This window comes from Aspergillus ruber, assembly GCF_000600275.1.
Source record: "Aspergillus ruber CBS 135680 unplaced genomic scaffold scaffold00009, whole genome shotgun sequence".
NCBI lineage: Eukaryota > Fungi > Ascomycota > Eurotiomycetes > Eurotiales > Aspergillaceae > Aspergillus > Aspergillus ruber.
In genome coordinates, this window is record NW_024467305.1 from 451,606 (window position 1) to 475,826 (window position 24,221).

General features: G+C 49.6%; 8 protein-coding genes across 8 annotated transcripts; 3 read left to right on the forward strand and 5 right to left on the reverse strand.

The window, feature by feature from the left end:
• The first annotated feature begins 431 nt into the window (after positions 1-431).
• EURHEDRAFT_366922 (uncharacterized protein) lies at positions 432-911 on the forward strand. Its single transcript, XM_040778504.1, has 2 exons — positions 432-476; positions 524-911. Exons 1-2 carry the CDS (start codon positions 472-474, stop codon positions 750-752), a joined length of 234 nt encoding a protein of 77 aa, XP_040639914.1. The 5' UTR covers positions 432-471; the 3' UTR covers positions 753-911.
• Positions 912-2,559: 1,648 nt separating this feature from the next.
• EURHEDRAFT_411379 (putative cytoskeleton assembly control protein Sla2) lies at positions 2,560-6,516 on the reverse strand. Its single transcript, XM_040781605.1, has 7 exons — positions 6,265-6,516; positions 6,145-6,191; positions 6,055-6,072; positions 5,929-6,004; positions 4,181-5,861; positions 2,916-4,130; positions 2,560-2,844 (listed from the first exon to the last, which is right to left on the reverse strand). Exons 1-7 carry the CDS (start codon positions 6,270-6,272, stop codon positions 2,758-2,760), a joined length of 3,132 nt encoding a protein of 1,043 aa, XP_040639915.1. The 5' UTR covers positions 6,273-6,516; the 3' UTR covers positions 2,560-2,757.
• A 417-nt stretch (positions 6,517-6,933) lies between these two features.
• EURHEDRAFT_453788 (uncharacterized protein) lies at positions 6,934-9,793 on the reverse strand (the record flags this gene model as incomplete). Its single annotated transcript, XM_040784150.1, has 2 exons — positions 6,934-9,229; positions 9,297-9,793. The coding sequence occupies 2 exons, from the start codon at positions 9,791-9,793 to the stop codon at positions 6,934-6,936; spliced, it is 2,793 nt and encodes a 930-aa protein (XP_040639916.1).
• A 696-nt stretch (positions 9,794-10,489) lies between these two features.
• On the reverse strand, positions 10,490-14,436 carry EURHEDRAFT_514639 (terpenoid synthase; the record flags this gene model as incomplete). Its single annotated transcript, XM_040786286.1, has 5 exons — positions 10,490-10,651; positions 10,709-11,886; positions 12,368-12,488; positions 12,555-13,852; positions 13,947-14,436. 5 exons carry the CDS (start codon positions 14,434-14,436, stop codon positions 10,490-10,492), a joined length of 3,249 nt encoding a protein of 1,082 aa, XP_040639917.1.
• A 562-nt stretch (positions 14,437-14,998) lies between these two features.
• EURHEDRAFT_514641 (uncharacterized protein) lies at positions 14,999-15,859 on the forward strand (the record flags this gene model as incomplete). The annotated part of the gene is made up of 3 exons (XM_040786287.1): positions 14,999-15,063; positions 15,124-15,492; positions 15,553-15,859. The coding sequence occupies 3 exons, from the start codon at positions 14,999-15,001 to the stop codon at positions 15,857-15,859; spliced, it is 741 nt and encodes a 246-aa protein (XP_040639918.1).
• Positions 15,860-16,750: 891 nt separating this feature from the next.
• EURHEDRAFT_401877 (putative transcription initiation factor TFIID subunit 12) lies at positions 16,751-18,665 on the forward strand (the record flags this gene model as incomplete). Its single annotated transcript, XM_040780113.1, has 2 exons — positions 16,751-18,346; positions 18,411-18,665. The coding sequence occupies 2 exons, from the start codon at positions 16,751-16,753 to the stop codon at positions 18,663-18,665; spliced, it is 1,851 nt and encodes a 616-aa protein (XP_040639919.1).
• A 2,600-nt stretch (positions 18,666-21,265) lies between these two features.
• EURHEDRAFT_411385 (uncharacterized protein) lies at positions 21,266-22,631 on the reverse strand. The gene has a single exon (XM_040781606.1). The coding sequence runs from the start codon at positions 22,310-22,312 to the stop codon at positions 21,461-21,463; it is 852 nt and encodes a 283-aa protein (XP_040639920.1). The 5' UTR covers positions 22,313-22,631; the 3' UTR covers positions 21,266-21,460.
• A 792-nt stretch (positions 22,632-23,423) lies between these two features.
• On the reverse strand, positions 23,424-24,212 carry EURHEDRAFT_367136 (1-phosphatidylinositol-4-phosphate 5-kinase). The gene has a single exon (XM_040778505.1). It carries the CDS (start codon positions 24,039-24,041, stop codon positions 23,658-23,660), a length of 384 nt encoding a protein of 127 aa, XP_040639921.1. The 5' UTR covers positions 24,042-24,212; the 3' UTR covers positions 23,424-23,657.
• Positions 24,213-24,221: the final 9 nt, after the last annotated feature.

The following is a 24,221-nucleotide window of genomic DNA, read 5'->3' on the forward strand; positions in this document are numbered from 1 at the left end:
GAATGGTCCTGAAGTCACCTATTACTCGACGCCCCCGGTCACCGTTCGAAAGACAAAAAAGAAAAAAGAAAATACGGAAAAATAAAAAAGGGAATTTTGTTTTATTTTTACTTTTTTGCTTTTATTTCTTTCAACTTGTCGCTCGTGCGTCTCTTTATCCCTATTGAAAACACGCCAATCTTCATCAATTCTGTCAATCCTATCAACGGCCTCCATCTCTACGATTATGCTGTCGTCCAGGATGGCCAATGGCCGTTTTGCACTTCATTCCAGCCATTGCCAACTCTGAAGGCCATCCAATTGAGCTCTATGGTATTCTTGACCCCACCGTTCAAGGTTGGATATCTGGCGAACAAGAGTTTGAATATCACAGGGCTCTACTCGCCATGGAGAGAAGGGCGAACGGACATCTCGCACACCTGACACAGAAATATTACATTCATTTCCAGGACCGGTCTCCAACGGTACTACATGTCGTAAGTCATTTCAACAAGAGTATACGACCTTGACTAACGATTTCCAGACGCATTGCCGTTGAGAAAGCTATCCTTTGGGGGCACGACCCCCATGGAATCGAGGAGCGTATCTGGACCCATAATATTTGCTATGAAGCATTCGAACACCAGCTTCGTCTGAGTGATGCAGAGAAAAAGGTCCTGGTAAATCGCAAATTGCTCTGCTCGAGACACAATGGTGTTCTGTACGTGTTTTCCTTCCGTTTTTTTTTTTTTTTTTTTTTTCATCGAAGCTAACTAGTCCCCAAGGCATTGACTAGAAAACAGCCGTACGGCCTATTTTGCAATGCATGCTTGCATCTCGTTGTCGGACAAGCTCTGCAGCAAGAACGCCGGTCATAGCACTCAAGAATCGGACTATTACACAGCAGAGTCTTGAGCTTCCCTAGGGCTGAGGATGCTTCTCCCGTGACCTCAAGTTGCATTCAGTATGTCATGGTATACGTTCGACAGAATCATGGATCACGCATGGGCTACTTCCCCCATCTTATGACCACCACGACTTTCGACCTCACTTCTCGGTTCGGTTCTATATCATTCATTTCAATGGATTAAATGTCTGCGGCATGGGCATGTTGGGTTTCGGTTTCTGTATCTGCTTCGTCTTGTTGGATTCTAGAGCTCTCAGAGGTTGCCCATTTCCAAGTGTCTCTTAGCATGCCTCACTACCCGCGTTCTGTTTTGTTTTGTTTTTTGTCGAATTTCTGTCGGGGGTTTGGTTTGTATCTATTTACTATTTATTACCACTACTCTGATACAATCGAAGCCGATACTGAGGGATCTGTTTTGCTTCATTCCCCCTCTTGCGAATCCCTTGTGTAGGAATTGAGATGGTTGGCGAAGCCCTCCGTAATTCTACAAACAGTGAATCAGGACATACTACAGATGTCAAAACTACGGTTACAATGACGTCTATTTCTTCTTTGGTTTCTGGCTAGATCCACCAAACAAAGAAACCCAAAACGCAGAATAAGTTCATAGCAGTATCTGCAACGTCACCGTAGCTGCCACTGTCACCGTCACCTGCTATGACTGGAAACGCTATCACAGGGAGTCGAAACACACAAACCGCCTCTTGTTCATTGTTGGACAACATACAAACATGGACTCGTATCGCCCCTCATGAATCAGCAAACAAATAAGCAATGGCATGCATACCAACACAACCGAGAGTCACGGTGTTTGACGGAAACGGAAGTTCAAGAAGACCAGACAAAGAAAGTCAAATTGTTTGAAGAAAAAGCAAACAAAATTGGGAAATGCGGATCATCAGTTCAATTTACCACTCACTGCCAGTCAGTCAGTCCTCCCTCTCACACATTGGGACCTCCTCAGGAGCAATCCAATGCAATCCAAAACATCTCATCAACTTGTTAGTGAAGCGATGATACCCAACAGATTCAACCCTTGTGATGGAATGATAAAGCAGATCATCCAACTCCCCCACAATCATGTGGATTTCTTTTAACAAACAGTTCGCTGGAGATTCTGATTGTGACTGTGGCAACCCCACAGCTTAGAAATACCATGACCCCTTTTCTCAGTTATTGATTCAATCACTTTCCAATATATCAAGCAAGAGAAACGGCCCTCATGTACTATTAGATCCTCCATGGTAGAAAGGCCACCATTGTGGCTTGTCATTATGACTTCTGTTCTGGTGGTAGTGAGAAATATTGACTTTTCAAAGGTAAACACTGTCCTGCCTCATGCTAGAGCAGGAGATGATGGCTGTGCAAGACTTCAATGAAGTCGATGCTGGGGGAAAGCTGAACATGCAGCTCCTTCTGTTGATATCTGCTAGGGAAATACCAGTCGAAGATACCCATGTTGTCGAGCTGTAAGTAGAGTAGAGGTGCTCTTAAGTCAAATAGGCAGTGTTCCATATTAGGCACTAGCGTAGGGCTGAGAGTTCAAAGACAGCCTCACGACGTAAACTACGTAAAGATTATCCTTCCAACGTGAACACCCCAAATTATCTTCAGGATTCAACACCGGAGGGCTACATGGCAGGCCAACAGACTGTCCCATGGTCCAACCAACATCGACGTATAACAAATTTGATGTATGTATTGATATTGCATCTACTGGTATATTTAAGCCCACGCAAGAGTCAAGTGAAGAAACAAGGGTTAGGAGAAATCCCACAATCGACGCAAAACAAGCAAACGAAGTAAGAAAAAGCAAAGTATCAAATGGCCACCATCAGATCACTGTACGGAATACTTGTATACAACCTAAACTAATCCTCCTGGTACGAAATCTTGCGCATCTCACCCAGACGTTGTCTAGCCCGAGACAGATTGTTCTCCAGCTGCAGAATTTCAACCTGCAACGCAGTATCATCAGCATGTGTCTCGGAGAATTAAGGCAATAAGAATTAAAGAAAGCGGGACTCACCTGCTGCTCCATCTCCCGCACCTTAAACTCATGCGAACTAAGCGCCGCATAATCCACCGTCTCCGTTTCATCCTTGTTCCGCTCTGAGATGATGTCCTGCACCTGTCTTACCAGCTTGCGACACGCGACACCAACAGCCTTACTAGCGCCCTCCAACCGATCTTGCGTCTTGCTCATGAAGCTAGCCTTGACGCGACTAGCTGCGACCAGCTGTGCCGTACTAGCGGCGACATCGTTACTAGCCACGATGAGTTGTTCGGGTGAATTGCGGCCCGAGATGACGCCGTCAGCCGTCTCGATGAGGGTGTTAGTTGAGGACGCGACGGCCTTGGCCGCGGAGATGAGACCTTCTGTCCAGCGGTTATTTTTCTTGTAGAAGGCTGTCTTGGAGGAGCTGCCGCGGCCCTCGCGGACGATTTCTTGCTGTGTTGCTGTAGCGGCTTTGATGAGTTCGGCGATTGCGGTTGTGACTGCGATTGCGGCTTCCAGAATCGAGTCATTGATGCGTAGCTCGTAGGTTGAGAAGCCTTCACGAGGCTTCTTCTTCATCTTGGCGAGACGCTCTGCGGCGGCTTCGATTGCGTCCGCGGCTTTGTTGAGTTCTTGGTCGACCAGGTCGCCCAGGTCGCCGCTGGTGTTTATCTTGCTACTCTTGGGGGCGAAGGCGTCGACCAGCTTGGACAGGGACTGCAGGTCGCGCTGGACTTCGAGGTTGTTGTTTATCACCACGTCTGTCTTCTTCAAGGCGTCCAGGCCCTCCAGACGGAATGACTGGAGGCCACGGAAGAACCGCACGGTCGCTTGTGCAGACTTGCGAGCGCCGTTGGTGAGCTGGTCGGCGCTCTTGTCGTCGTTGGCCAGACGTGTCAGACCCTTGGTGTTGCTCAGCACGTCGGCAACCGAGCCGGAGAAGTCAGAAACGGTGCGAATGATCTCAGCGTGCGGGCTGTTCGGACCGTCCGCGATGAAGTTGTTGAACGCCGTCGAGAACTCGGTTGCAGAGGCAGAGGCCTTTTCGATTTGCGACAGCACGTACGGAGGAGACGCGTTCTGGTTACCGGCCTGCATGGAGGAGTCCAACTCGTACAGAGCATCGTCCACACGCTGCACACCCATCTGAAGAACAGAGTCGATAATGTCGTTGATCTTCGAGACAGCCCCGTGCAGAACGTGGTCAATCTGCGTATCCAACGCTGTGTCGGTATCACCTTGGCTCTGCAGAGGTTAGTAGCCGAATCATTTCCCGTTAGTCTAAAGATACGTACCATCTTTGCCTCCTCCAACTCTATGAGAGCCTGCTCCATTCCAGACTTATACACCTCAATCTCCTCATCCTTCTCTTGAAGAGCAAGCTCATGCTCCCGCTGACGCTCGCCAGTTTTGGACGAGTCCTCATCAATAGCACGAGACTTATTTCGCAGAGCCTCCTCCAGATCAGCCATCTCGCGGTTGTACTTAGACAACAGAGATGAAATCTCAGTGCCCTTCGACCGCTCCGCATTCTCCGCCCGGTCAATAGCAAACCGCAGCTCCCGCTTAACCTTCTCAAGCTCCTCCTTGTTCGTCCCAGTGAGACGGTCCCGGTCGTGCAGGGCACGGTCACGCTCACGGATCATATCAGCCAGCTCCAGGTTCTTCGTCTTGAGCTCACGTTCCAATTTCTCCCGGCGGTCGATGGCCTCTTGTGCCGAGGCGGCCTTGATCTTAAGACTCTTGGTTGTTTGTAGGAGATCTAAGTGCTCGTGACGGAGTTGAGAGTACAGCTTAGCTAGGGCTTCGTACTTGGCACGCCATGTGTTGACCTGCTCCTGCAAGGAGCGGATCTGCTCGTCGCGCGAGGTGTTCTGCATATTCGTGTTCGTTAAGAGCTGGTTCATCTGCTCTTCGAGATCCTTCACACGGCGGTCGTACTCTTGCAACATGAGCTGGTCCCGCTCAAACTGTGCACGCGCGTTGAGGTTCTCGCGCTCAAGCTCGGCCAAGCGGCCCTGCGTATGGGACTGGTACTGCTGCTGCATAAGCTGCTCCTGGGCTAAACGCGCTTGCTCCGCCTGCAGACGCTGTTGTTCCTCAAAATCGCGCTGAGCTTGTTGCTGCATGAGGAGCTGTTGTCGTTGTTGATCCTCCCACTGCTGCTGAAGACGCGCCTGCTCTGCCTCATACTCCTCCTGTTGACGCTTGGCTTCGGTGCTCCAGAAGTCGTTTATTGGCTCGGGCTCGACGGCGCGCGGCTTCGATGGCGGCGTTGGCTCCCGTTCCACCTCCTTCGCTGGTCTTCTGGGAAGAGCTGGCCGGTCATCGTCCTCGGCCAGGAGGTTTGGCGGGTCTTGAGGCAACTTCGGAATGGTAATAAGACTGGTAAGGTAACGCAGGTTCGAGCACTCGTAATAGAACCGAACAAGGCGATAGTGCTGCGAGTTGTATCGACCCCGAAGCGGCTCCAGCGCCTCATCATCCCCAGTAGTAGTATGCATAGCCCTCAACATACTAGTAATAAACTTGTAAATACCATAGCTCTCCTGTACAAGCGGCACCAACGCCGAAATCCGACACTCGTTGTTCGTCCCGGACAGAAAATGCGAGAAAATCAGCTTCTGGAACGCATCAATCTGATCCTGCAGGTTCATGAGATCGTTAATCGTCTCATACCCCTCGTTCGGATCATTGATCGACTTCAAACTGATATACTCCTCGTACTCAAACAGGCCGTTAAACTCAGGGTGGTCCCGGTGGAAGGTCAGTTTCGACTCGAGAAAGAACACATATTCCCGGATGAGGGGGCCGTATCCGCGGATTCCCTCGCCGGCAACACCGCGCATTAAGCTGTCCACCCAGTTCACATGTTGTTGTGCTTCGCGGACCACAATCGGGTGTCCTTCCTGCAGAACCTTGTGTATCGTGATGAGGGCCTTGAACGTCTGGACTTCGTCGGCGAGGACAGGTTGTCTATTCGGATTGACAGCAGTTGTTAGCCGACGCCCACCAACACCATAATTATTATACCGTCACATACACTTTCATACCAGCCCAGAAGGCCGCCGATGACTTGTGGTCCCATGTGTAAACGATGCAACTGCGGACATGTTTCCCTAGACGAATCAGCGGGGTGGTTCGGAGGATAACGACAAGGAGTTCGTACGTTTAGGGGCGGTTTCCTCTATAATCGCCAGATGTTAGCTTCAATCCATCTAAAACCGGACAATATAACAGCAGTAGTCACGCTACTCACCAATACTGGTAGCTTTGCGAATGTTAATCGCCAAATCCGCCTCCGTGCTGACCATAAGTTAGCTCATTTTCTCCCTTTTGTCTTCCTCTCTTCCTCCCTCGAGATTTTGTAGCGACATACCGACTCATTTTGATGATGCGATTCGTCAGTGTCGCGGAGGTTCAGGGGAGTAGAGAACGGAGCGGAGTACGGGGAGCAGTTGTAATAATAGTAGCTAGCTGGTGGGCCCGAATCCCGAGCGGCCACGGAGAGCGCTGACGCAACAGAAGCTCTAAACAGAGAATCAACGGAACAGAACACTACTGAATAGAGAAGATAAGGAAAGAAAAGAAGAAAAACTGTTTAGAGAAATGACGTTGAAGAACGTTGACGCCTGCCGAGTACGTACTGCTCCCTCGCGCTTGGCAACAACAACGCGTGGCAACCCTGCCCAATCCCCAGTCGGGTACAGGGTCTTCTGGAAGCAAACATGGTTCGGGCAATATAACCCTGTTATTGGAGGCTATAATTATGGCTGCCACTGGGATTGCAAGCTACATTCGAGGTCGCAATATCGAACCGGAGCATACAGTATATTCCTCCGTTATAGTATAGATACGAGTAGGGAGAGGATTGGGTAGTTATACTTCATAATCAGGCACGATTGAAGTTCCCACGCAGTCCAGCTTTACAAGTACACATATAACCAATACGCCAATTATCATGATTGCCACAAATGTATCGCAGAACACCCGCTCAAAGTACACAAATGCCTGCATTGCAGAGCTACCACAAGATCGATAATGTTGTTTATGGAAAGAACCCATCCGTTGCCGATAATATTTCCATCCCATGAGGTGTCGACGGTCGAGTCGCAGGTGGAGTATCCTGACTAGCCTCCTGGCGCTTCGACTCTTCATCTGTCTGACTGTGGACATCGTGGCTTTCAACCGGAGACTCAGACGGTTCATCTTCGACAGCCTGTTCTGTACCCTGCCCCAACAACCCCTTGCTATTAAGGTCAACAACCGGACTGTCTGGCCCCGAATCAAGAGGTGCTTCGATCACCAACAAGTCTTCCAACTGGTCAACAGATTCCTCGGAGCTCGACACAGGCTTCCGTCTGGGAAGTGGTGGTTTTGGGACCGGTCTCTTATTTCCCTCACGCTCCGGCAGTGGAGGTGGAAGGGGCTTCCGTTTAGTCGAAACGGAGTTCCTTTTGAAGCCACCATACCTGTCCGGGTGTGGCAGTGGTGTTCCCGGAGGAGGGAGAGGATGGCCACGTCCAATCGGTTCTTCTGGAGTACCGGCAGGCCGAGGGGCATCCTGTCCGGCATTCTGCTCTCCTCTGCCAAGCATATTAAGCCCCCATTTCTTCGCCACAGCAGTCGCTTGCCCAAACGTGATAGAGGCTTGCGATTTACTGTCTTCAGAAGGTGTCATGGTTTTGGCGAGGCTATCGAACGTGCCGCGGCGTTTTGTCTTCGCGCTGCCTATTGACGTGGTAGTACCTACTGACGTGGTCGAGCTGCGGGCAACGTTTGTTAAGTTGACGGACGAGCTATTTGGCCTCTGAGAAGATGGAGGGCGTGATTCACTGCTAAGCTCGCCAATACCATCAAGGGACTCCAAAATAGATGGTTCGCGACTCGGAGGCAGGGTCGAGGACACCTCTGGGGCAACCAAACTTTCCGTAGCCGGGGTACTGGCGGCGGTTTTATCTGGCGAACTAGGTGGAGAACGGTTGGAGATCTCGATCATGGCACTGGTAGCACTACTCTTTTCCTCGCTCTTACTATCATTAACCTTGTCGATTCTCGCATTGTCCGCCGTAACCACGGGATCAGCAGCGTTGGAAAACGTCTGAGATCGAAACGCTCGTGGCAATGGAGCCAGCTTCTCAACACCAGACGAGGATGCAGTCGGGCTATTTGGGTCCTCAGGGATAGACGATTTGGAGCTTTTGCGGGATTTCACAGCCGCAGGAGCAGGTTCGGAGAGTACCGGCATACTCATTGTACGGTCATCTTTTGACTTGAGCACGTTCAATGATTCATCCTTGTTGCCTTCTTGCTTCTGAGATTCGTCTGGAATAACTGAATTCGGATCATGTTTCGGGATTTCTCGCTCCCAGATTCCTCCACGGAACGGCTGAGAAAAGGTATCGAGGAAGGGAACATCATCCCAGAACGGTAGAACGACACTTTCGGCAATGACTTCTCGGATCCTGCTCTCGATAGTGCGGAGGATAATACCGTATGTTACTTGCTTTGAGCTGACAACAGGCTCAATATCCATCACCATGTTCGGCATAGTTTCGAACGACATCCACATTCGGTTGCTGGGAGGAGGCTTAAAGCGAAGTAACATGTGACCCTCGAGCTTTTTCAATACTATAGCCAGAACGATGTCGACTTCCCTAGCCTTGAAACGGGGTCCCAAGTCGATGCGCACCGTGGCGGAGATTTCGACCCGGAAATTGCCGGTATATTGAAGGTCTGTTTCGACGCAGCAGTTACCATCGACTGTAAGATCCTTGAGTCTTGGGTTAGTGATAAACGGGGCCCCTTCACCCATATCGATTTTTCGCAAGCCGATCTTGCTGATGAAGTTGGGTTTGTTGACCCGAGAGATTTTCTTGGTTATCTTTCCCCGTACAAATTCCTCCATCTCTGGCGTCTTGTACAAGGCGAGGAACAATCTACCAAGCACCGCGTTGATCCATCTGGTTTGCAACTGCTCCTCTGAGGAATGCAACCGCTGGACGAGCGTGACAATATGTCTGGTATCGAACTGCTGGCATTTAGGTGGCCTACTGTCCGGATCCCACATTTTCGCCTGGTTCTGAAGCAAGGCAAAGTAAAAATCCTCTTTCTCTGACAAATTCTCTGCAAATAAATAGAACGGAGGCGTCGGACCACCCAAATCACCAAGGGATTCCAGTCGTCGCGAGAGACAGACAGCATTTCGCTTCAACCAGAGCTCACCTTCAGGAATCTTCTCCTCTTTCTCGCCGCCACAGATGCTCACATCATGGTGAGCAAGCGAAATTACATATCGCACTTCGACTTGGTTCGCATCATCATAGAGCATAAGATGGCCATGCCTATTCCGGGATAGTATGCAATTAGCGTCCCGTGGGGTACAACGACGAGAAACGAAGGGAGGTATACCGAAGAACAATATAGAACACATTCCTAGCTCTCTTCCCACCCTTCCCATTCGCCTTCGCCGGTTCAATACTCGGTGTCTGCTTTCTATCGAACAAACTCCGGTACATAGTCTGATAGACGCTGGGGCTCTCCGCGGCGATCACCTCCCCAGCCGGTGTAGTCCGCTCTGGTGGTCTCCCATTGACCCCACCAGGGACATACTCGCGACAAACAGCAAAATAACCCGCCGCGACATCTGACTCATGCGTGCGATGGAACTCCTCGGCCAGTGCATCCGTCCCGGACTTGAGGCTATCTTGGTCATCGGTTGGGCGGTGGAGGTCTCGATCTCGCGCTTGTTCCCATTGCTGCTGTTGTTTTTGTTGCTTCTGAGATGGCGAAGAAGGAGTGTCCGGAAGGGAGAGGTAGATAAACAGGAAGACCAGCGACAGGACTAGAGGGAGAAAGGTGAGTCCGCCGAGGAGGTATACGAAGAAAAAGCTGCCGACTGAACCCATCGGGACCAAGTGGATTAAAGAGGCAGCAACGAAAGCTCCATCATCATAGAAACAGCGATGCTGTTTGCCTTTTTCGTAGTATCTGTGACACTTAACTCACCAATACCTGAGCAGATAGAGATGGACAAGTGTACAAGTACTCAGAGTAAAGGTGTCGTTTCGCCGAACAGGCCGGGCGAGTCGATGAATGCATGGGAGTATCCATACGAGGTAAGGACGTAAACCGCCCGCGGGCCAATCAGGGACCTCAGCCCCTCTGCATGACGGCATCGGGAGGGGATCATTGTTGGTCCGGGAGTCACGGGTACTTCCGCTGGTATCATTACAGTAACTGGTACGAATCAGTACAGCGGAGACCCCGGAAGTACAGTAGTATTGAGCTTCATCTCTATGAAACAGTTCCGTTACCAGTAGATTATATAACTCTGGTACCACAGTTGTATTCGATGCTACAGGTACAAAGTTAGTTCATATCAGAGGGCCAATCTTATCAGCGAGTGCATGAGCATCCTGTATGATATCTAGATCTATTTCCATATCACAGAAAGACCGATACTTTTTCTTTTCACATACAGCAATAAATAAAACATAAAAGCATACACATGAGGCATAATAGTACAAGGGATATTCCAAAACAACAACGCCTATATGAACGGCGCTTTTTCGTGTATAAAATGGATGGTGGTGGCGTTTCCTCTACTTCCGTCGCTTCATGGTCTTCTCGCACATCTCGATTAAGCCAGACCTGGCTGCGCTGTCAGGGAGGTCGCTGATGGCAGCGATAGCGTTATTGGCGTAATCCCGGGCAAGGGCACGGGTCTGCTCGACACCGTCGCTCTTGTGGACGATTTCACGGGCCTACAAATTACAATTAGTACCAGATTTTAGGTGTTCGAAACAATTTCAGAAACTTACTCTCTGCACATCTCCCTCCTGGGAGAACTTCCGGCCAACCAAAGGACCAAGCTCAGGGTTCTGCTTCCATGCAAACAAAAGAGGAGCAGTAGCAAGACCCAGTTCCAAATCTGCACCGGCAGGCTTGCCCAGCTCCACCTCAGTCACAGTGTAGTCCAGCATGTCATCCACAAGCTGAAACGCCAAACCTAGGTTACGGCCGTAAGAGTAGGCAGCCTCAATTACCTCGGGGGCACTCTGGCTGAGCACCGCTGTCGAACGGCATGACTTGCTAATCAAACTAGCAGTCTTCAGATATGTTTTTTGCAGGTAGTAGGAGATGGTCTCGTCGGTGAAAACGGGGTTCTTCTCGTCCTCTGCCGTGTTCTTCAATTGCATGAACTCGCCCTCAACAAGGTTGGCAATCACTGTGCCCATCAATTCCGTCACTTCAGGGTCACGTAGACGTGCCAACGCAACCGAGGCGCGTCCCAGCAAGAAGTCACCAGCCAAAACCGCCATCTTGTTTCCAAATTGAGTATTTGCTGAGTTGGATCCCCGGCGGGTAACTGCATTGTCAATGACGTCGTCGTGAAGGAGTGACGCAGTGTGAATCAATTCGGTAATCTCAGCCAACCGCCGTTGAGACGGGAGGATGTTCTCATCGCCTTCAAAGTCGTACTTCGCCTCGGCAGACCGAGCCACGAGCGGGTTCGTATCCGGATTCAAATCAGACAACACCTCGGACGAGGTAATCGAATCATCGACCGACGGCGTATTTGAATTCGCAGAAAGTCGTGGAGCTAGCGCAATTGCCTGGGACATAAGCAGGACCAACATGGGCCGCATGTGCTTGCCTTCGCTCCGGGTATAGTACTTGGCGACCTTATCGAGTGTAGGATGCCCTGAGCCCAGTAATTGCCGGATGTTCTTGGTGAGAAATTTGAGTTCCTTGCCCACGATTCTTAACGGGTCTACTGAAATGCCTGGTGGTGCCTTGGGCAGGCCCTTGAAGATTGTCTGAGCAGCGGACACGGCGGCGCCGAATGGGGGTGCATCTTTCCGCCTTGACGGATGGTATTTCCGGGACTGCAGCTGGATTTGGTTCGAGAGGTCATTGCGGAGGCATTGCCGACATATCGAGGTCGAGGATGCGGCTCGTGGTGAGAGGACTAGCCCGGAGGCCGGAGCGGTTCGAACTTTCATAGTAAGAAAGTAAGACAGTCAGGTCATGGAAGACATGAGAATTGAGCAATAACTGTTAATATCAGTATTCAACAATTGAACACGCTAGAATTGATAGCTGAGACCGGTTGCGTGCTGGTGCGGGAAATCCTAAACCGGCGGAAGATTTCGAAAATCGCGGCGGAAGTGGAATCGGACCGGTACGGAGGCTCTGCGGAGACATCTTCCCACAAGCTCTACAATCAATGCCCATACAAAATGGACAGAATACAATTAGACATGCTTTAAATGGACTACAAGTCTAAATGGAGAGAAAAAAGAAATGTTCAATAAATAAATAGTCATGCCAACAACGCTAATGAGCTCAAGCCTGCCCATTTCCCCCCCCCCCATCGTACACACCGAACTGCAAACAATCCTGCCCATTGATAAAAGCGGGCCATAATGATTATATCCTTCACTTCCCAGATCATTAAATCGCATCAAAGTCTCCACCAGCATCTTCATCGTCCATGTCCCCTTCCTGAATTTCCTTGGCCAACTCACGCTCACGTTCCCGGGCTTCCTGCGCACTCTTCAGCTCAAGACGGTGCTGGTTCATGGGGAACCTCATAGCCTATTGGAGGGGGGAGTGAGTTAGTCACTGTATATAATCAAGGTGTAATCATTGCCAGAAGCTTACCTTGACGCTCTCGTCGTGGAGAGCCAAGCATGCCCGGATACGCTCGTCGAACACCTCACCAGGCTCTCTGGTAGCGTAGATGTCACCAACTTCTTTGCTCTTCATGTAACCACTCTCGTGGTCAAGACTGGCCTCAATGACACCGTCTCGAATCGCCTTGGCAACAATATACTCCGCTGACTCTTCGCTATCCAAGCCCAAACGGAGGCAGATGTCCCGCAAAGAGATGCGAGAATAGGACAACGACATCATCCGAATACCCGTTTTGATGACGTTCTGTCTCAAACGAAGAATAAGGGTGTACGTACCATCCTTTCTGAACGTAGCGGTATGTGTGTTGACGATGTTCAAGAATCCATCCAAGTCACCCACACTCACTGACTGAGAAAGGAGGAAGTACGGGTGCATGGCGCGCTCAAGCGCGGGCTGTCGAAAAATCGCGCGGTCAGGGATATCACCCATCAGCAGTTCGACGACTACCAAGAGCTTGTGCGATGCTTGGTAAAATCCACGCGCAATGTTGCTGGTAGGCGATTTCCGGGTGGCTCCGATCAAGTTGTCGTGGGCGTCAGTGTACTGCAGCTGGATAGCGCGAATACGGCCCAGGTAGTATAGATACCGAGCAATCTGGTTGTTGGATGCGGAAGCGGGAAATTGGTTGTGCGAGATGAGCAAGTCAGCCTGCGAAATGTGAGATGTCGACAGGTAGTTGCGCAGCAGCAGCGTCATCACTGTCGCCTGGGTATCGGCATCCTTTCGAAGAACAGCAGTCCTGAGCGCTGCCAGCAGAGGCTGGCGGATGGACGTGACCGTGGCTGCAGGAGACGGGGGAAGAGGGGCGATTTGCTCGAAGAAAAGGGAGTAGTAGAAGTAAACGCGAGCAGCGAGCGAGTCAAGAGTGCGGCGGTTCAGTGTGCGCATACGTTCGATCAACTCTGTCGAAAACTTGGCACCCTTTTGGATGTCTTTCTTGTCATACAGATAGATCTGGGCAAGGATGGACAAGTACGTGTCCACCTCTGGCAAGATCTCCTTGGGAGAAAACTTGTTCTTTTCCGAGTCGACTTCCATCTCCGAACTAGCCACGGCGCTTTCAATGGCACCAGATCGATCGATGGCGTCAAGCAAAAACGAAGCCGTGAGACTCGATGGCGGGTAGGTCTCCACTATAACTTCTGAAATCACATCGGCCGTGATGTGTTTGCGCATCGAGGATATCGATCGCAAAACGCGGAGTGTAAATCTGGGATCGAATTGGGTGACGGCACGCTCGAGGAGGGCGAAGTTGGTCTTGATGTCTGTTGTATGGAACAATAGGTTTGTGCAACATTAGCCATTTTTCCTTCTTGCTCCAATATATAAATAGGGATTGGACAGTACGAATAGACTAACCTTGGATGGCCTTGACCTTGGGATCAACCTTCGGCTCGGACTTGGACTCATCGCCCTCGTCCATCGCAACATCACCCTCCTTGTCCGGACCTTGACCGCCGGATAACCTCGAACCCTTGGTAGGGGGCACTACAACAGTCATCTCGTCACCTTCCCGCTCCTTCCTGGTGTTGATTGAGGATGTAGGCCCACCTGCCGTATCCTCTCCCATCTCGACATCCTCAGAACCCTTTGCACCATTCTTCGTCGGATCCGAGCCGTTAGCCTGTCGTTGATCGCCCTTTCCCATGTTGGAGTCTGCGGAGCTATTTGTCGATCCGGCCTTCTTGGAAGGAGCAGCAGATTTGGACTTGTTAGCAGTAGAGCGGGCGGGCGCGGGCTTATCCTTGTTGGAACTTGGACACTGTGAGTTGCAATGCGCTTGATGATCGTTAGTGGAACAGGGTATCTCTGACTTGCTGTTTGATCTCAGGGAACGTCTCTCTGGCATCTTTCCAACTTTCGAGCTCGGTTTAAGCAATGGGGTGCGGTATCGGGCACAAGAGGGAAGGGATCTCAACACAACCGCCGTCCGTAAGACACCAAAAGAAGTGACTTTAATAAGAGGCGACGAGAGACAGAAAGAAACCAAGCAATCAAGGCAAAGGGGAATGATAAGAAAGGGGAAAGTTGAGAAGGTGGTGAAGACGGGTTGATGAGGTGATGTCAAGAACGGGCGTTTGGGATGGACGCAGACAGAACAGCACAGGGCTTAGTCAGGCACTGGAGGAAGCTTACTTATTGAGCTGCGGAAGATGCCTTGATAGCGGCAGGATATTTTTTGAACTTGTGGGAGAAAAATACAGTGGTTCGATAGAAGGTATTTTGACCGGAGATCAGTCGTCGTAGCTTGTGAGCTCTTTGCCTTCTTCACTCGTTCCGATTGCTACGCGTTGCCACCTCTCAGTAACTGTGGACGCCTCAGGCATAAACCTCCGCTTTGCTTGGCAAAACAACAATAATGCGGCATACAGCAACTTGTATGCAATCAACTGTCAGACTTCAAGCTCAACATGTCGTTGCTTGCAAATCATTTGGAACAAATTGCTCTCTCTTCCAATGCTATCTCTGATCTCTCGTAAGATCCGGTTGTCCCTCGCTCGTTACAATCGCATGCTAACCAAAAGATGATCTCCAGATTCCCCCCGCCACGGATCTTCACGAACTCGTTGCTGAGCTCTCCCGACATTACGGCTCTGATCCGTGACACAGAAGTTCATGAGCGCGCTCTTTTCCAGATTGATCCGGCCGCAAAAACCTCAAACCCGTCCCAAAGACGAGCAACCCGGCGGGGCACCACCTTTCAGCCCGAGGCGGAGAGAGAATCAATGGCCAGTCGGATCTATGCTGCAAAGTACAATCGAAACCAATCAGCTGTAGCGAGAGTGCTAGGATCAGATATGATGGAAGAAATCAGACGATCAACTGGCACGTCAACGAGAGGGCCTCGTGGTGAGGTAAACATTGATGTTCTGCTAAGAGGTGCAGAGATACTTTGCAATGTCTAGTAAGTATTCCACTCTTTGTCTACCCTGCTCGTTAATCCGACATCTGACCGCGTGATTAGTCCGGTTGCTGGTGCACAGGACAAAATTACTAGCCTTCGATACCGTCACGAGATAATCTCGAGCTCCATCGCCAACCTGGAGGAACGGGTAGCGAGAAACACGGACGAATTAGATCAAATGAGAGGCTCCTATGGTGATTATGACGACTACGAAAATCCTGTCCTCTCGCAAGCGGCGACTCCAGAGGTTACTGACGATGATATTGAGCGAGAACTGGAGGAGATCAGAGAACTCGAACGAAGAAGACGGGCTATGGAGGCTCGTGTCACAGGCATGGAAAGAGACCTGGGTGGCTTGATGGAGTGATCCTGACATTTCTTGCGATGAGCATACTTACGAACAACATTTGAACTGGCCTCGATGCCCCGGATTAAACACCCTGGTCTATTTGGGATACCTTCACCAGCACACGCCATGACCCAACTGCCTCCGCCATCTAACCTCCCGCTGCTGATAAGGTCTATTGCGTGGTCTCTTATTCAGAAGGTACTGTTTCATTAATCCACACGAAGCCCACTGATTCGACTTCATCTGGAGGTTGCAATGATCACATCGACCCTTCATGATCTGACAACATATATATGCCTACAGGGCTATATCGCGCCAGACTGGTGATATTTAGAGGATACCAACCCCTGTCAGTCCTGCTGCCATGCTGTCAACACGTGAAATAGGATGCGGATATCATTATTCTGCTAGATCTTTGCAGCAAAATGCAAAGATTGTTGTCATATAGCAACTTCCTTGTTAGCTCTGTGTTCTTGGATGAATAGCCTAGTTCAGAACAATGAGACGAATTTTCGAGAGCAATATAGCTTACTTGAAATGAACAAGTGAATAGAATTAAAATAGCAATTAAACAGCAATGATGGACGATAGACTGTAGTACTGTAAAGGATGCCAAGCCTGAGGCTCTTCTCCGCCATCGCTGACGATCCAGCATCACCTCCGCGTCCACTGCTGCTGCTTGCGATCCGCGACACTCTTGGGCTTCGCGTCTCACGTTCGGTGTGCTTTGCTGTATCTGTATGCGATACGATTTCATTGCATTTTCTTATTCGATTCCATTCGTTGATTCCTTCGTGAACCCGCATTATCGCTTCCGAACTCCCCTACCGACGTCTAGACACTAGCCATCAGCATACGTACGACCTTGCCTCTGTCTCTCGCTATTTCATCATTAATCGTTCGACCAACATGGATGGCTCTCAGCCGCAAGCCAACCCTTCGCAGAACAACCAACCGATGGTCGCACCGCAACATTCGAATTTGATCCGGACCGACCAAGTACAGAAACTGCCGCACCTCAATGAACAGCAAAAAGCGCAGCATACCCAGATAGTACGCAGCTTCTGGGAGATTTTAAACACCCGGGATCCGCAGAGTACCGAATACCAATCCGCGCATCTTAAACTCGCGCAGCTTTCACAGACATTGATGAAGGGCATGAGACTCTATCAGGCAAATCGCCAACAGCAGTTGCAACAGCACCAGGCGGCTGCTGGGGTGGCACAGGGTCAGCCGGTTCAGCGCTCCCAGTCAGCAAACCCACAATCCTTCGGACAGCTTTTGCCTCAGATTCAGCAGAAGGTTAACAGCTTGAACTTCTTTTTGCCGCCGAATATCAGTCAGGAACAGATCCAGAGTTGGCTGCCGGAGGCCCGGTTACGGTACGGTATCGCGCTACAGAAACAAGAGCTCGGGCGGGTACGGATTGCTGAGCTGCGCCAGCAGTTCAGTCAGCGGCAGGCTGCGGGCAATCTGAGCCAGGAGGAGGTGCAGGATTTCAAGAATCGGCAGCTTGCGTCAGAGAAGCTTTACCGTGAAGGAAGCGATTTCCTGAACAAGTTCAAGGAGCAGCAGGAAGGGTTCAAGGCTCAGCAACAACAAAATCAGCAATTCAACCGGACAAACGTTCAAAACGTCCCTCAAGCGCAAGTGCATCCTGCCCAAACGGGAGAGCCAGCCGCGGCCGCCACGCCAGTGACTGCTGGTAGTGACAACCGCCCTGTCAACGCCGCTCCAGGAACAATGAATCAAGCACCTACCCCAGCGCCCCATACTATCAATTCCGCTGTGAATGCAGCACGAAATCAAGCGGGGCAAGTAGCCATGACCCCAACGACTTCACAGCCTGGGCAGGTACCATCAACTGCACAAGCACCAGGGGCCGCGCCTACCACTACACCTGCTCCCCCTCAACAATCAACACAACCTCAAGCACCGCAAGGCACTCAACCACAAATGACATACCCCCAACCACCAAACATGAACGGGACTACGCCCACTCCCACCACCGCTCCTCAACCGATGAACCAGCAACAAGTACCACCGCGTCCTCTATCCCACCAAGCTGCCATGAACCAGGCAGCCCAGACCTACACTAACACCAATGCTCCTAACAACGTCAATAACACGGGCAACATGACCCAACCAGGCATGACTCAACCAGCCGCCACAGCAAACCAGGCTGCGAATAATGCAACTACCCAGGGCTACATCCCCAACCGCGCTTCTGAGAACTCAGCCCGCAACATCAACATGGCTATCCCGAAGAATCTTAATGTGCCTCCGCCAGAGCCTGTCGCCATGTCACCTGCCCGACCAACCCTGTCTGGTGGTCCTAGCCACGGAGCGATGGGTATGATGGGCCAGCCCGCTATCCAGAAGCACCCTGGTTACGTCTTGGAGGGCGAGGGTCAGCGTGTCCTCAGCAAGAAGATGCTCGATATTCTCGTCCGTCAAGTCACCGGTGGAGGCGAAGGTGAAGGGCTCACACCAGACGCTGAAGAGGTACGTACCATTTCCCCTTCACTTCACTTCACCCCATCATACAAGTATACTAAGTGAATGACAGTTTGTCCTCCAAATGGCCGACGACTTCGTCGACGACGTGATAACCGCCGCCTGCCGCCTTGCCAAACTTCGCCCCTCCTCTACCCTCGAACTCCGCGACATCCAACTCGTCCTCGAACGCAACTACAACATGCGCATCTCTGGCTTTTCCACCGATGACCTCCGTACCGTCAAGAAACCGCAGCCCACGCAAGGTTGGACACAGAAGATGTCTGCTGTTCAGGCGGCTAAGGTTACTCAGGGCAAGGCCGAGTAATCCCTCTCTGGTCTCCTTTCCGTTATGAGAGTCTACTTTTTTTTCTCTTTTGTTATGGTTCGAGTTCAGCCGGCGTCGATGGGAGGTTATCTCTTTCACTTACACTTTACTTCTTTTTGGATTGACAGTGGGATATCGTAAAATTGTTATCTGCTTATAGGTCAGGTCAAGTCTAGTCAGGAAACGAGGAATTGCTGCATGTACAATTGGCGTTTTCTTTTCTCTATCGGCTACCTTGTCACTCAGAATGATTGGAATTGAATGATATCAAGTCACCACGACAATACACGTACCTTCACAAATTGAATCATCCCGTGGGCATTGTCTGCCGCCGCCGACTCCCGTTCACAGCAAATACGTGCACTCGTTCAATGTAAACACAACTCATGATAATCGCAGGTGTCAAGGTGTATTACAGTATGCATTGCTCAATGAAAAATCTAGTTCACTTCAGAAGGCCTAACATCCGTAGTCGACCAAGTTGTAGAAAAACAATGGCATACCAGGATTTCTGTATCTCATCTCTAGTGCCTCGTGCCCTACACAGAAAAAGATAGTACACTGAAGATCAGCCTACCACCTCCAGCCACATAAACAATTCACGGTGAGAGCATCACAATTGAAAGGCACAAATCAATCTGACAAATCTGACGATGCTCCAAGGCATATCGAGACTCTCTAAGACGCGAAGTTTGGACGCTCCAGAATTCTACAGCCATGGGGTTGTGCATTGCTAGCTCTCATTCTATCTGGCATTCCAGATTAATCACTCTAAATTTGAAAAGTTTCTCTGGAAATAGTGACCCTCTGTAAGCAACTCGACTTTTCCAGAATGGTGGCTCGAACGTATACTGCGCGGGCGTTGGAGTACCGACATAGGAGGGAGGACCAGCCTCCCCCACAGGAGATGACTGCTCGACAACTGGTTTGTTATCTGCCGCTTCTGTTATATCTAAAGGTAGGCCGTTGGTGCTGGAATCAGGTCCTGTCCTTAGCAACAGTCTTAAAAACAAAGTTGTTATCCCTTGGCGTTACTGCTAATGAAAGTGGACCGTGGCCGTTCTTATCCTAGGATTCAGAGTCTGCCCCCTTTCTCCAACAGTAACTCGAAAATTTGCGTCGCATGATTTGCAACTGCCCATGGCAATGGGATATGGCCATTGTTGTCCTTCAAGTTGGGATCTGCTCCCAACGCTAACAGCAACTTGACAGAATTATGGCCACCAGACAGATTACCACACTTCCGCCCTGCAGCCTAGTTCAATGACGTTCGGCCATGGTTTCCCTTAAAATCTATATCAGCTCCATTCTGTGATAATATTCTGTTTGTGGGCTCAAGATGTAGTGCGGCTGCCCATGAAAGCGGAGTACGGCCATCATCATTGTTAAGATTAGGGTCCGCTCCAATCTCCTCCAATATCTTCACGGTTTTTGACTCCCGTATTGATTCCATTTATGCCTGTGATAAAACGGTTTGGCCCCCTTATCCCTCGAGTTAGGATCAGCTCCATTCTCTAGTAGTAACACCATCGTCTTTTTGCCATTTTTGCCCTTTTTGCCCTTTTTGTCACTTTTGCTATCTGCTGCCAACATAAGCGAAGTTCGGCCGTAAAGATCCTTGAAGTTCACCTCTGCTCCCCGCTTAAATAAAGAATCGGCTGCTGTATGATAGCCATGCTTAATAGCGTATGGCAAGGGCATTTAGTCGCAATGATCTATAAAATTCAGGTTAACACCTTTTTCCTGCATAACCAACTATCTTCGCAGGTCTCACGCCACTTCAAGTGGTTGGGCGTGATTTTCAGTATACATCTCTTGGTAGACATCTTCGGCGTCGTCTTCGATTAGGATCAAATTATTGATTAAATGTCAGCGAAGTATGGTATGAATACGGTACTATTATGTGAGAAGATCCACATAGTAATTAGTATTCCGTACTGCTAGATGATAACTCAGGAATGACTATTTGGATGAAACTGGAAATTGATGGCTGTGATTAAGATACCAATAATTTGGTTGTCTGTGGGAGAGATTAGAAAGGTACACCCCAAATAGTCACATGACATGTATGTTTGTGTACGATGTACTCTCGTGTCATTAATCAGAATGGCTAATATCATACTGGATCAGCCTGGAACTACATTCCGGCTCTTAGGAACCACAGCTCTGTACATAGTGGTGCATGAGCAAGTCATATCTGGTTGCCCATTGCGGGTGCTGTTGCTCCCAAAGGGCAGTATGCGATTCCTGGGGTGCTTTAGACTTGAGGGCAGTTTGTTAGCGAACTTAAGAGTCAGTAAACAGTCTAGCTCCGACGATATTATGACATATTAAGCCAAATCAATCCAACGATGCACATTAACTTCTGCCCCCGATAGTACCAATGCCTCCGAATTCCCTGTCCAAAAGCAAAGGAATGGGCATTTACTATGTCGAGCTAGCGCCGTCTTTGCCAGGGGCCTATCCGATCCTCCAGGGCATATACCGTCTTTATTTCCACCCTCTCCGACATACTCCTAGCCCTAAGCTAGCCATAACCTATTTCTACGGGTTCTACCATAACTGTATCCATCACGGGAAGTTCCTGTTTGAAATTGAGCGCATACGCCGAGTATACAATATGTTTCTTGTTCCACGAAGAGGGACCAGTAAAATCTTAAGGGTATTCAATTAACCTGCTACCACAGGCCCTATTGCTCGTATCAAACCGCACGAAGTTCACATTTGCTTCTACCACGAGACCTATGCATCGAGTGAAAGACCACTGGCATCTAGAGTGGTTCGTTGTTTTCCAATTACTCCCACATAGACTGCAAGTCAATGGGCAGTCCTTTATCATTCTGATCTACCAAGCTGAAGATCTTCAATGTTCCTTGTGATGAAACCAACGCGCATTTCGTCCAGGTCGCCGCCCGAGCCAGCTCGACAATAACCCGAAGCAGTGCTGCAAGCTTCTCCAGCTGTTCTTGATGGCTCTCCTCCCATTCCTTAAGCTTTCCCATCCTCAAAACATTCCTTTTTGTGATGCTCGTAAACGTCCCAGTCCCATCATAATGACCGGCGCAGAGAATAGGCGTCTGCGAAAACCAGAGCTGTTCTGTGTTCTTGGAAACATCCAGGTTCTTTTCAACTACTCCGGTTTTGATCTCGATTATCCGAGATGGTGCGACCAGGTTTCCCCATTTTAATACCGTATATCCCGTTGGGGTCTTGTCGCTTCTCGGTTCAGGCATTACCCTGCGGACATCATCGTCAAAACCGGTGCATCCGTCGACTTCATATCGCAGAATGATCCTAACATTCCCGAACATGTAGCGAATGACCCGATTATGTGTCATGCTATCCTTGGCTCCCTTTGGTCGATGGGTAGACGCCTTTTCAAATTCATGGCCATATCCCGCAAACCCGTTGATGTATGTGAGTGCTTTCGGCGTCCAGCAATAGAACAACACTGTGTTGTTGACGACCTCCACGTCGATGCGGAATGAACTCTTCTTGCCACTCACGAAACCCAGCAAGGCTCGGAGATTGCGTCGATCCGTAACAAGGTCAATGTCATTCATTTTCATTCCGGGCTGTGTGAGAGATAAGGCTCTGAAGAGCGGCTCGAGGGGACATTTAGGGAACACATGTCGATTTGGGTCCATCGGAGATACTCCTGCATCTGGCTTGATCTTTTTTGGTGTGATTGGGGGCTTCCAGATGGAGGGAGAGCCTTGACATGATTAGCGTTAATATACAGAAGGATCTTGATCTATCCACCAGGCACAATGATTGTTTTTCGTTGCTTTGGTAGTAGATTGTACGACGTTAATGTCGTTATATTGACCTTTTTAGCGGCAAGCCCATCATCCCTCGGCTGGAAGGAGTCTAGAGGGATCTCCCCCAAGACATCTCCTAGGCCTTTGAGAAGGGGATCCTTGGGCATATTGGTGATGAGTGGTGATGAAGGATGGATTGCTGGGCGCGTCAAACGTAAGCACTGATGCCCAAAAGCCAAGTCCTTCTGCCTGAGGCCGGCGCTTAGAAGTATCTCTGCAGATGTGTACTTTGGAATCGTTATCTCGATTGTTGCCACGATCCCAGACATGAGCAAAACTAAAGAGGCCCGAACCCCGAAACATCAAGAAACCAACAAGAGATGTCTGTATTGATATACTTACTTACAGTACTGTATGTCTTTCGTTCTATTCAATCAAACTTCTAGAGGAGGAAAAGGAAGAAAGAGTTCAAAACAATATTAATCCAAGCCGCTCAAAACTTGCTCTCAGAACAGTAATAGCAAAAACAAGTATAAAGAATAAAGAAAATACGCGTGTACTTTGTTTGCCCATCCATGAATGCAATAAAAAGAAAGTGAAAGGGAAAAGGAACATAAGGGTATGGCTTGACTGAAAGCAGAAAGGGTGAAAAGGTCGAGGCAACATCGCCATGGCATAGTAAAGCAAGAGACACAAGGAAAAAGAATTTGACAGGCCAAAATTGGCATGAGCAAACAGGACAAGGCAAAGACAACACGTCATGTTATGAAAAGAGGTATTGCAATATAAGCAATAAAAATGCAATCATGTCGGGCGACCGACATGAGCAAATGAAAAAATTTCCAATATGTAAAGGGAATGACGACGATAAGAGGAAAAAGAAAAAGAGATCTAAAGAAGGGTCAAAGTAGGTTTTAAAAGATAGACGGTACATGATCAAACGGTTGCCTGTCATGCAAGAAAAGAGAAGAATCATGGGTATCTCGCGCTTCTGAGACACTGTTCATCCGCGAATCGAAACGGAAAGGTGATAAGAAAAAGGTTCAGCTGAACATGTCGAAACGGACAAAGTTGCGTCCTGATAAAAAAAAAAAAAAGCAGGTAACCCCCATCCATGGAAACACACATCAGTCGTAGTAACATGACACTCTATGAAGAGCGGTTCCTAAACGGGACGAGAAATGGTGAAAATCAAAGAGGCAACGGCAAGTCAACCATAAAGAGGGCGCCATTAACCTCGATAAGGTCTGGAATTCTCGTCACGAACTGCTGCTTTGCCCTTCTCTGGCATACCGAATCCATTCTGGTTGGGAATCGGTGGCAAGTCCTTCTCCGCAGGCACCGGAGGTCCTTGTCGACTATGCTGGCTATGGCCCCCGACACTGCTGGCCTCGCCCGCTTCATCCACAATCGGAAGTGTCGAGGTCGGTCCAGGACCGTTGGCGTCTGTAGGATCCCGAACTGTTGATAATGTCCGGGGATGTGTAATGGAAACATCCTTGGACGCCTCCTTTTCCGCGTGCTGCATGGTTCTTTCAACCGACGGGGTGCGTTCTGTAGATGGTCGGCCCATTGCACGGGACTCACGATGTCGCTCAGCTTCTTCCTTGGACATCGTGATGCCGCGGATAAAATTGATGAAACGATCACCGTAGCCTTCAGGTGGAATTGGCGAGATTTGTGTTCGATCGTTTGACAGACCTTTGAAGAAGTTCTCTATCCTTTTGATGGTTCCATACTAAGAACATTTAGCAATTGTTCAGATAAACGGTAACAAAAGAAAAAGAAAGAAAAA

What these genes read in the sequence shown, in the direction of transcription:
- EURHEDRAFT_411379 (XM_040781605.1), bottom strand. An exon ending in AGTTGGAGGAGGCAAAGATG is followed by an intron (nt 4,131 to 4,180) that starts GTACGTATCTTT and finishes TAACCTCTGCAG; the next exon opens with AGCCAAGGTGATACCGACAC. An exon ending in TGCGGGAGATGGAGCAGCAG is followed by an intron (nt 2,845 to 2,915) that starts GTGAGTCCCGCT and finishes ACTGCGTTGCAG; the next exon opens with GTTGAAATTCTGCAGCTGGA.
- EURHEDRAFT_411385 (XM_040781606.1), bottom strand. Translation starts at nt 22,312, where the DNA reads ATGGACCCAAATCGACATGTGTTCCCTAAATGTCCCCTCGAGCCGCTC.
- EURHEDRAFT_367136 (XM_040778505.1), bottom strand. Translation starts at nt 24,041, where the DNA reads ATGTCCAAGGAAGAAGCTGAGCGACATCGTGAGTCCCGTGCAATGGGC.